Raw genomic sequence first — 11,146 nt, forward strand, 5'->3', positions numbered from 1 at the left:
GGATATCAGTAGATTTTGTCTGAATGTGCCCTCCTACTTTTTTGTTGAGTGCTTAAAGTCAGGACTGTGTGCTTGGGTAACAGTTTGTAGTGAGGGAGTGTGGGTCATTGGAAAGGGGGAATTATATTGACAGAAGTGAAGAGGCAGAGAGGTCCTTATGTCAGAAAGCTCCCTAAAATAATAGTTCATAGTCAGTACACCCTGACAGAAGATGGCACGCAGATCTTAGGAAGTCCCTCTCCCTGCTGAGGAGGCCTGAAACCTCGTGTAGATCACAGAGGTGGTGAGCTGTGCACCGTGCTTGGTGGGGCAGAGGGGAATCTGGGGAACGATTGTGCTTCATAGAGCACGTCCCTACAATGCTCTGCCTTTAAATTAAGAGGCTAAGCAGAGGGGGGAGGGTATTGCTCAATGGTAGGGGGCATGCCTAGTGTGCACAAGGTCCTGGGTTCAATCCCCAGTACTGCCATTAAAAAAAATTAAAAATAAATAAACCTAATTACCCCCCCTCCCCCCAAAACAAACAAAAAGAGTCAAAGCAACAAGAAAACTTAGGCTCCATGTCTTTCAAACCTTTTGAGTGACAGAAAGCAGCTCCTAAAGATAGGAGTGTCCTTTCAGGGTCTCCAGTCACCGCTGTTGCCGGGGTCTCTTCCCTTCCCTTTCCCCACCCCAGTAAGAAGGTCTGGTCCTGTGCTTTCTGGTTTTTCACCCAGGGCTTCCTCCTTCCTGAAGCTTAAGTCACCTTGTGCTACTCTGAGCATCCTGGCAGCTGGTTGCCAAGGGAGCTACGTGTCCCCTGGCCTCATCCCAGTGAAGTGGAAGGGCAAGGCATGTGCTCTTGTATGTGGGGGAGAGGGGTGGGTTGGGCTGGGTGATAGGATGAGGTGAGGAGTGGATCAGTAGTGGTGATGGGGAAATAAATACCCAGCAGCCAGACAGTCTTGGAAATGGTTTCCACATCATCCTCAAGCTGCCAGAGAATATATGGGGTAATCGTGAGGTAGCAATAACTCCAACCCATTTTCCTTAAACTGCATTTCAGTAATGTGACCTTGTACATGAGTTTCCTTACAGTGTCCTTCCTTTCATTCCAAACCAACCCTGATGAGATAAAAAAAATTATTAAGCAGAGCTTTATTCATCAAGGGCTTATGAAACCCTCAGACTGATACTTAGAATCTTTATTTTCTTTAAAACGTAATTTTATTCATTTAATAGTCTGGGAATTTGGGGGGAATTATCAGTTTTGTTACTGGTTTGGATACCCTCATTTTTTTCTTCCCAGAGAAAATTGGGTTGGGGGAGGGTATAGCTCAGTTGATCAGGAACATGCTTAAGCATGCACAAGGTCCTGTGCTCAATCCCCAGTATCTCCACTTAAAAAAAATTAAATTAAAAAAGAAAACCTAATCCCTCCCCCCCAAAAAAAGAGAAAATTGGGTTAAGAAAAGTGTTTTCACTCTTAGCTTCCATTTAACTTCTTGTTAAAATGTTTGGGCAACAAGTATTGAATAATCAGCCCTATAGAAAGGCAGTTACTACATACATGTTGGTTTCTAAATCCATGACCTCTACCTTCCCTTGATCTTCATTTTTGTCTCCCAGCTGCTTATTGGACATCTCCACAAGGATGTCCCCACGTATCTCAGATACAGTGTGTCCTAAACTGAACTTACTGTTTCCCCCTAAAACCTGCCCGTGTTGGATACTCTGTCTCAGTGAGTGGCCTCTTCATTTACATGGTGTGTACTGGCAGTTCCCTGCAGGAAGCTGTTTTGTGTTACGGCCTTCAGCTTTTCCAATATCGAGCACCTGGCTGTTCTCCAAAACCAAGCTAGGTTTTTTTCCTTAAGTCATCAGGACGAGTTAGAACTAACTTAGAAAATGTTGACTTGAGAAGTTCCTCAGCCACACACAGATGAATGAAATGTTTCCTGCCCTCTAAGAGTTTATAATCTGGAGGTAGTGTAATAAAGTTCCACAAATAACACAATGAGGAGAGTGAAACACCCTCAGATTTCAAGACACAGAAAAGTTCTATTTCACTCGGGATGTCAAAAAAATGTTTTATTTGTGTTTGTTTGCCTCCTTCCTTCCTTCCTTCCTTCCTTCCTTCCTTCCTTCCTTCCTTCCTTCCTTCCTTTCTCTTTCTTTTTCTTTCTTTTCTTTCTTTTTCTTTCTTTTCTTTCTTTCTGCTTATGTCAGCCATGGGCCCTGGAGAAGAGTCCGTTAGGGGAAGTGACAGCAGTTGGAGGCTGGAGGCGGAGGTGAGGGCAGGTGCAGTGGCAGCTTAACTTGCCTTAGGAAGACAGCAGCCAGCCTGACAAGTAGTTGGAATTGAGAGCCTGCAGATATCACTGTGAGGCAAAGGGGAGGTCTACCTGGAGAGAGCCTGAATAAAAGCCTCAGGGCTAGGCACTAGGGAGCTAGCAAAGGGTTTTTGAAATTTAGAATAAAGTGACAACTACGTATAAGGGATAATCAGTCTTGTAAATGCTGCTTTATGAATGTGGAGGGAGAGAGCCTCGAGTTGGAAGTAAAAGGTGTCAGATTGCCTGGCTACTTTAGGGGACAAGACTCCAGGCAAGTTAACTCATTTTTCCATGCCTCATTGTCCTCATCTGTAAAATGGGAATATGATACTCATGCAGCTTTGTGAGGATTAAATTAACTCATGCAATGGCTTAAAAGTGTCCCAGAGGTTTTAGCTGTACAGGCTGCAGCAGTTATTACCCAGAGGCGCCTGACTGAAAGCATACACTGTCAAAGAGAAAATAGGTGATGTTTGTAGGGGATTTCTTTGATGTTTATGATTTTTAAAATTATTGTATGTTTGTTTGTAAGTTGATTGCGTTTCTCTAATTTGATTTTTTTTTTACTCTTGTTAACTATGACTAATAACATCCTTTTTAGGTGACAGAAGAGTAACTTTCTAGCATGACTTTCTTCTTAGACTTTCAGCATATTTGATCATTCTTTCATATACAGGACAGTTGAAAGCTGGCTGGGTATTAGCGTTGATGTGTTAGGACAATGCTTCTTTGCTTCCATGAGAAAAATAGTATTGCAAAGCCCTTTTTAAGTCAAAAGCCAGTCGAATGTGAAAAGGTGAGGTTATGGGGAAGAGAAGTGGCAAAATAGGAGTTTATGGTGAACAAAAGGAGGCAGGCTCTGGTAGTCCCTACACTTTCCTAAAGCAACGGGTAGCACTTTGTGGTGTGGTTTGCATCAGTAAGACACTCTTCTGGAGACTACTGCTGTATTGCATAGAGTGAGCCTTGGAATTGTATTTCAGATAAATCACTTAATTTAAGTGGATTAAAATAACGTACAGAATTTTTTCCCCCTGTCAACCAGTTAAGCGTGAGATTTGCATAGAGAGCGGGTGTGCTCGGCATCGAGTTCACTGTTCGTTGCCGCATAGAACTATTTTCCGAGTCTTGTGTGAATTAAATGCACACCATGTACATGTAGTTGATTCAGCTGTATAGTGTGACCCCTGAGTGTCTGGTGCGATGTCCATATCCGTTGTCCAGGATTTTGGTTTACCTGTCACAATACTTATTCTGACAGTAACTCCTGTGTGTGTGTGTGTGTCTGTCTATCTGTCTGACACACGCTCACTCTCTCTCTGTATGTGTGTGTGAGCTGGTGCCCTGTGATGTGTGCACAGATGACTCTTTGCTGTTACGTAGCTACAGGAAGAACTCCTGCGGGGTAGATTTTTCTTTCCCTCACTGTCTGTGTCGTCCAGTGTTGGAATACATAAGAAACAGTTCCCCTCTTCTGGAAGTTTAGTTCTTAGAACTTTATCTCTTATGTAAATAAATGCACTTGTTTCATGAAATCTAATTTTTTTTTTCCTTCCTGAAAAATGGAAGATGAGAACCATTTCAGAAGGAAGCTGCTTGGAAAAAAGCTCCGAGTGAGACCTTTGAAGGATGGTTTTGAAAGTTAGGGAAAATGCCAGGGGTAGCCTCCACTGTGGCAGGGCCCTGTTCACACTACCGTCTACACTAGCGGCCTCCCTCACTCTCCAGATCATTTCCTCCTGCCCCTGAGTGTAACTGTCCAGTGTTGTTTCTGGAGTAAAATTAGGCTCTGGTTTCTGAGTCTGCCCTGAGGATTAGTTTATTTCTCCCTCTGATCCTAGACTGCCACCTTCCTATTCTTAATCCTACCAGCTTCCTGCCTTATTTTCTGTCTGTGTTTGACTAGCTTAGCTTGATCCTATGTGTCATTGAAACTGCTGTACAGTTGAGCTGAAATAAAGCAAGAATTTTAGAAGAGAAATGTGATCTCAGATGAAGTCAGGCCCGTATCCAGCTTGGTGTGTCCAAGGTTTACTTAATTCATCTGTGTAAATGCTTGCATCTGTTTCCGACCACTCTGTTCTTTCTTTGTATAACATCTGGCTTCACTGTCCTTGTTGCCAGAAAATAATGCCACCGAAATCCCAGAATGATGGTACTGAACCAAGATGAACCGTTCCACATTGCCAGATTCTATAATATCACTACCATTGTGCACGGCTTCTTAACCCCCACAGTTGCCCCCAGATTAAGGACTTTTAGCATAATAAGGAGTTCATCATGGGTGTGTTCAGATAAAGTGGAGAAAAATCATGCTGCATCTGTAGATCTCAGGCATTTACACAAGAACTGGAAGGAATTACTGACATTCAACATCAATCGTTATACCTGAGGATGCTTCAATCATAAAAATTGCAAAGAAGTAGCAATCTTTTCAAGGCTGGTAGGGTGTCTGTATTTAAATGTGTGTATTTGAGGTTTTCTCTGGGAGGAGAACAGGCCAACCAGGCAACTTGCTGGGCTCTATGTGTGGCACACTTTATCTGGAATTTATCCAGTGAGAGAATGGAAATAACTGCGAACATTCTCCTCTGATACTCTACGAGGTGATTGAAATCCATGAGGATGAGCATTATGCATAGCCAAAGCAATTTTATTTATTTATTCCAAAGTACTTTAAAATTTTTAAAGGCGGATGAAAATAATGCATAATATGACTTTGTGTGTTTATTTCACCACTTGGCACCCAGGTGCTGTCATGGTCCTGGAGGGCTTCTGACTTGCCAACAGCCTTCCTCACGGCCTGTGACCTCTTCCCTCCACCCCACTTTACTCTCAACAGCCACCCCCCAGACCTTGTCATCTCCTGGAACAGCCTCTCCTGGGTGAAATCATCATTTGTCATCTCTCTCTGACCACAGCCTCCAGTGTTGCACTTTCCCTCGGAAGGACCAGGACTTGGACTTTTGGGGGGGCCTCCAAGCTGTGATCTTTTGGGATTCCTTTTTTTCCATCTCCCTTCTGCCCTCCCTTCCTCTCCTGACCTCCAAGCCTCACGCTGGCCAGCCCTTGAGCGAGGCCCTGTCAGTCTCCCCAACTCCTTCTGTCCCCACTGTCTTTCTGGCTCGCCTGCCTGGAAAGCCTGCATCCCTGCAGCAAAGCCAGCTGCCCCCCACCCCCACCTCCACCCCACACACATTTGGGCTGCTGAGAGCTGTGGGAGAAACTTGGTGCCACCAGCAGTTCATGACCTTCACTCTCACTGGGCTCTTAACAGTCATGGGAAAGTGCTTTTTAATTTCTCAAGCTATCTGTCTATTTATTTCCAAAGTTTGCCCCACCCCTGCCCCTGCAGGTGTTTGTTTACAGTGCCCATCTAATCATCTCCTACTTGCTGTTTCATCTTTTTGTGGCTCCTCATTGCCCTGAGAATAAAATCCCAGCCCCTTTATTTGATCGTTAAGTCTCCCCGGGACCTGGTTCCCGCTTAGCTCCCAGACCCCTGGTCACCCGTCTCCCTATCACACGTTTTTTGCTAAGTGTTTTGAACTGTGTTCAGTGTCTGGGGAAGAGATGGTAAAAGGAACAGCTCTTCCAATGTGAAATGCTCAGTTTCTTTTTTTTTTTGTAAGGGTTAGATTAGATTTACTTACTTATTTATTTTAATGGAGGTAGTGGTGATTGAACCCAGGACACTGTGCACAGTGGGCACACACTCTACCACTGAACTGTGCCACTCCCCGCCCCCACCAAACGCTCAGTTTCTTGGTGGACACTTGTACTATTTGTACCACGGAAGGGCAGAAGAGGAGCTCCGTACTTCACTTCTTTGACTATTAGTAATTTATACTTAGTATACACGTAATCTAAAATTTATTAAGCAGAACACACCACTTTCTAACTATTCTAATAAATCTAATGCTATACAACAACTCAGTAACATGGGGAGTATTTATATTCTTAAATACCTGTTGTTGCTACCTCCAAATGGAAGGTAAATAAAGGCTTTATTATTCAGTTCCTGTAGATTTCCAGTTCCCTAGTGCTCAAAAATGGAATTATATTTACCAAAATTGAAAGGATACCCATCTTTGTTTAAAAAAAAATAGGCATATTACAAAGTAAATTTCTAGGTGCACTTCAGAAAACTTGATTTTTGAAATGTATGGTTGTTGCTCTTGCAGGAGAATCATGAAGAAAGTCTGCATGGAGCCATCTGAGCGACTGGCCAGTCTCCAGGCTCTGTGGGACAGCCAGACTGTGGCCGAGCAGGGCCCCTGTGGTGAGCATGCATTTTAAAACTTAAAAAAAAAAAAAAAAAAAAAAAAGGCTGGGATGGATGTCTTCTTGCCAGGAAGTTAAGTCTATTCCTAGCTTGCTCCCATAAAGGTACAATTAGTTTTAAGGTGTAATTAGCCCCGCACAGACCATAGATCGGTGGACAAACGTCCTATATTTAAGCTGGATTGCATCCTGCTATGTACTTACTATATAACGGGGGGAGAATCTTTGCCGTTTCCCCAAACGGAAAGGCTAATCAGCACTGTCAACATCGGCCATATTTAAGCTTTTAGATTTTAACTTGAAAATCATTTAGTCACAGTCCTGTCACGTTTCTGTTGTGTGTTTCAGGTGGATTTTCTCAGATGTATGCCTGTGTTTGTGACTGGCTTGGATTTTCATACAGGGAAGAAGTACAGTGGGTAAGTGTCTCTGTGCACGCGCGCGCACGCACACACACACACACTTGGAGAATATTCCAATATTTTACTGGCTTATTTCTCTTTTTTCCCACTGTTCATTGTTTGCTTAAAATCTTCCTTCCTCAGATTTTATAAAAATCTGCTATACCATTGTTTGATTCTCTTTGCATCTTCTTGCTTCTCTGATCATCTCCGTGGACTATTTATGTGACTGAATTGTATTTCAAATAGGATGTGGATACCATTTATCTGACACAAGACACCAGGGAATTGAATTTACAAGACTTCAGTCATCTTGACCACCGGTAAGCTACTTCTTTCTTTTCTTTCACTCCTGGTCTTGCTTTCAGAACGGAGCTAGTCTGTTGGTACTTACGGGTGTACATTATCTCCAGATAATCCTTTTATAAGGTGAGTCAGGAGAATCTAAGAATCTCTGGATTTTGCCTTTTAAGTAATAGTTTCAAATGTGTTCTTCACTATGATTGGTTCTGGATGGATTACACATGTGTATCTCAAATCCAGAGTTCACAGTTAGAAGCCGTGGAAACAGTATAATTCTTAGGTTCTTATACCAGCTGGCAAATCGATTTAATCTACCCTGTATATAGAATGTAGTACTATTTTGCCTAATTGCCATTTAGAACAGTTTTCTAGGAGGGAACATTTTGCTGAAATCCTAACAAATGACTTTTAATTTATAATTTCTTTCTGTCTTGGGGATTGCTAGAGTATATATGCTTATTTTGGTAGGAATCAGTGTGCCAATACCTGGCTTATGATAGTGATCATAAAATTATGAAACCTGTTACTAGTTCTTTGAGAGACTTTTAGGCTTTAAGATCTTGCCTTTAATGTATTTAGGGCCATGACTCCTGTGATCAGGCCCCAGAGAAGAAGCTGCTTTCCTGTTCTCCCTTCTCTCTGCAAGAACAGACCTAGCAAAGCGATTTTTGCTCCCTGACAAAGTTGAATGTTGCAACCCCCTCACCCCAAGTCTTTTCTGGCCGTTTATCCCAATCTTGTCAACTCTGGAGATGCTGTGACTTATTTTAGGTGGACAGATATCACAGCCCCATCTCAGGGAATCCCCGCCTGAGAAATTTTTTCTCTCTGTTTGAAATGGAGAGAGAGAAATCTCAGATTCCAACTGTCCCTTTTATGCCATTTGGACAATTGAAATAGTACAGAAAATGATTGCCTTTTTAAAAGTTTTTTTAATTAAAAAAATTTTTACCACCAGCCTCTTGCCCCCAAAATACCATTTCAAGTGATTTTTCCACTTACCTGGCAGGAAATCCAGAATTGGAGTGGAGTCCCCAGAGTTCTAGGCAATTGACTTGAGCAAAGGAAGAGTGTCCTGGTGGAATGTAGTTCCTGTCCTACAGCCTGGGTCTGTGGAGGTCGGTGAACCAGGCTCAGCTGTGTCTGTAGATGTGGCTGAAATGCCTGAAGCCCCCGGTTCTCACGCTTGGCTTTGATTCCTCTTTGTGCTTAGAGCCATTCTCCCTCTTCCTATATTTGTGGGCATGTCATACTTCCATTTAGACAAGATACTTCCTGTGTAGCTCATGAAAAAGTGAACAGAGAAACAGATAGGGAAGATCTTTTTACTTGGTGAGTATTTTTCAATAAAAACAGAAAACTGCATGTAGACTTAAGATAGGAGCAGGTAGGCCTACAGTATCAGGTCTGGATGCTTTTGGTCCTAGGATCTTTTGCCATTCTTGAAAATGGTTGTGCTTTTACTTTTGTGGGTTATACCTTTTGGTATTTATCATGTTGGAAATGAAAATGAAAATGAAAAATTTATGAATTCCTTGAAAAGTAATGTTAATCCACCAATTCCAGGCTAACATTGATACCATTCTTCTGAAAAATAGCTCTTTTCCAAAACAAAAATCAGTCAGTGAGAATTACATCACTTTACCTTTTTCAGTAGATCACTTTAATTTCTGACTTAATAGAAGATAGCTGAATTCTCATAGCTACTTCTGCATTCACTCTGTTACTATATGTTGTCTTGTCTGAAGAATTAGAAAGAAAATCCAACCAAATGCAGATATGTAGTTAGAAAAGGGACTATTTTTAATAGCCTTTTCACATAATTTCTGATATTCTTTTTTGATACTTCAACCCAACTCAGCACATGATGGGTTTCTTACAGATCAGTTGCAGTGTGAAGTCTGAAACTGTTATCAGTGAACTTTTTTGTATTTTGTTACGTTATAGTCCATTTGGTCCATCTTGTGCTTTGAATATTTTATCTGTAGATGTTTTTGTAGCATCTTGCCTTGGTCATTTAGAAAACATTGGTTCACTGAGTTACGCGTAACATCCAACTATTTTGCTGTTGTACAGTGAGGAAAAAGACATTTTTAAACTGTCACTACTGATCTTATCAAAAGATCTTTAAGGACAACAAAGCTTGCAAAGCTCATAGTGGCAGATAAAAGTGGCCCAAAATTCAAACTGGCTTTCAAGATACAACTTTACCCTTGGAAAAAAGTACCAACAGGTGATTTCCTTGAAATAACTGGCTATCTTCGTGCATTTTAGAGAAAATATTTGCTAAACCCCAAGTCTCAATAATTGTACTTTGTCACTTTTTCATGGTGTTTCATAAAAAAAGAGAGCTAGTTCTAATAACTACAACTATTGTAGGAAATTCTTTTCTTTGAGACAGGTACCACTTTGGTATATGGAGGAAGCATATTGTGTCTACTTTTTTTTTTTTTTTTCATTCCTTTTTTTTGTTGAAATGTAGTTGAGTTACAATGTTAGTTTCAGGTGTACAGCAAAGTGATTCAGATATATGTATATATTCAGATTCTTTTCCATTACAGCTCATTACAAGAAACCGAATATAGTTCCCTGAGCTATACAGTAGGTCCTTGTTGTTTATCTTCTTTATATATAGTAATGTGTATCTGTTAATCCCAAACTCCTCATCTACTTCTGTCTTTATACAGAGTACAAGGTATGTACTCAAGGGCTGAGATTTAACAAAAATAACTCTTTACTTTTTCGTCAAGGATGTTTGTAAATGAAGTTGGCGTTGTTTGTGCAGCAGTGGCGGGTTCAGTAATATTTGCACAGCGTGGTGCTGCTGCCTTGCTTTGTGCTAGGGTACCAACGCTTTTCTCCCCTGTTGCTATTGCACCATCCTCGCAGGTGGCAACATGATGAAAAGGACAAACTTGTTTTAGTATCATTATGAAAACTGTCTTGAACTTGTGAACCTCCCAAGTGAATCTCAGGGTCCTCCAGGGGTCCATGGACCGTATTTGGAGAACATCTAGTCTATAGGAGTAAAGACATGTAGGGCAGCCTGAGGTGTTTCTCCACCTTTCCTTCTTTGTACATCCTTCATCATTTTTATGCCATCAATAGGTTATACATAGCATCAGTGCTACAATTCTTTTCCTTTTTTTTTTTTAAATGGAAGTACTGGAGATTGAACCTAGGACCTCATGCATGCTAAGCATGGGCTCTACCACTGAGCTGTTCTACCCCCCACCACCCCAGTGCTAAACTTTCCAGTTAATCCCTTGTGCTGAATTTGGTGATTAATCTGTTGGCTGTGGGAAGCTATCTCTAGAGAAGCTACTTAATACAGTTGCTTGAAATATGTAGAAAATTATCCAAAATGGAGAAGCTTTGTCAAAATGTTGAACTTTCCTACAAGTAGATTTTTCTAAATTTCTTAGCTGGAGAATTTTTATTTTCTCAGTAAACCCTGCATTAGTGAGGTGGATCACAATCATCTACTTTTCTTACTTGAATCAAGAGCTGGCAGGACTTTTTTCATCACTGAGACTCTAGATCAGAGATTGGAAATGTTTTTTGTAAAGGGTCAGACAGTAAATATTTTAGGCTTTATGAGCCAGACGGTCACTGTTGAGCATCACTGCTGTTGTAGCTTGAAAGCAGGTCTAGACTCTGTGTAACTGAATGGGTATGATTGTGTTTCAATAGAACTTTATTTGCAGAAATATACCTTGTGGGCTGTAGCTTACTGACGTCTGGTCTAGATCAGTGGCCACCAATGTGGAATGTATGTAACCAAAGGAAAATGCAAGATGAGCTACAAAAACATCAGAACATCTATTTATATCTACTGTTTGA

General features: G+C 41.4%; 1 protein-coding gene across 7 annotated transcripts in view; it reads left to right on the forward strand.

The window, feature by feature from the left end:
• CARMIL1 (capping protein regulator and myosin 1 linker 1) overlaps positions 1 to 11,146 on the forward strand; it is a 281,411-nt gene that overhangs the window by 125,995 nt on the left and 144,270 nt on the right. For all 7 annotated transcript variants that reach the window (XM_032462599.1, XM_032462600.1, XM_032462601.1 and 4 more), the window contains 3 exons: positions 6,500 to 6,597; positions 6,948 to 7,018; positions 7,250 to 7,323. In XM_032462599.1, coding sequence (XP_032318490.1) covers positions 6,500 to 6,597; positions 6,948 to 7,018; positions 7,250 to 7,323 — 243 coding nt within the window. The remainder of the gene's footprint in view (positions 1 to 6,499; positions 6,598 to 6,947; positions 7,019 to 7,249; positions 7,324 to 11,146) is intronic.

The sequence above is a fragment of the Camelus ferus genome, chromosome 20, assembly GCF_009834535.1.
Source record: "Camelus ferus isolate YT-003-E chromosome 20, BCGSAC_Cfer_1.0, whole genome shotgun sequence".
Lineage (NCBI taxonomy): Eukaryota > Metazoa > Chordata > Mammalia > Artiodactyla > Camelidae > Camelus > Camelus ferus.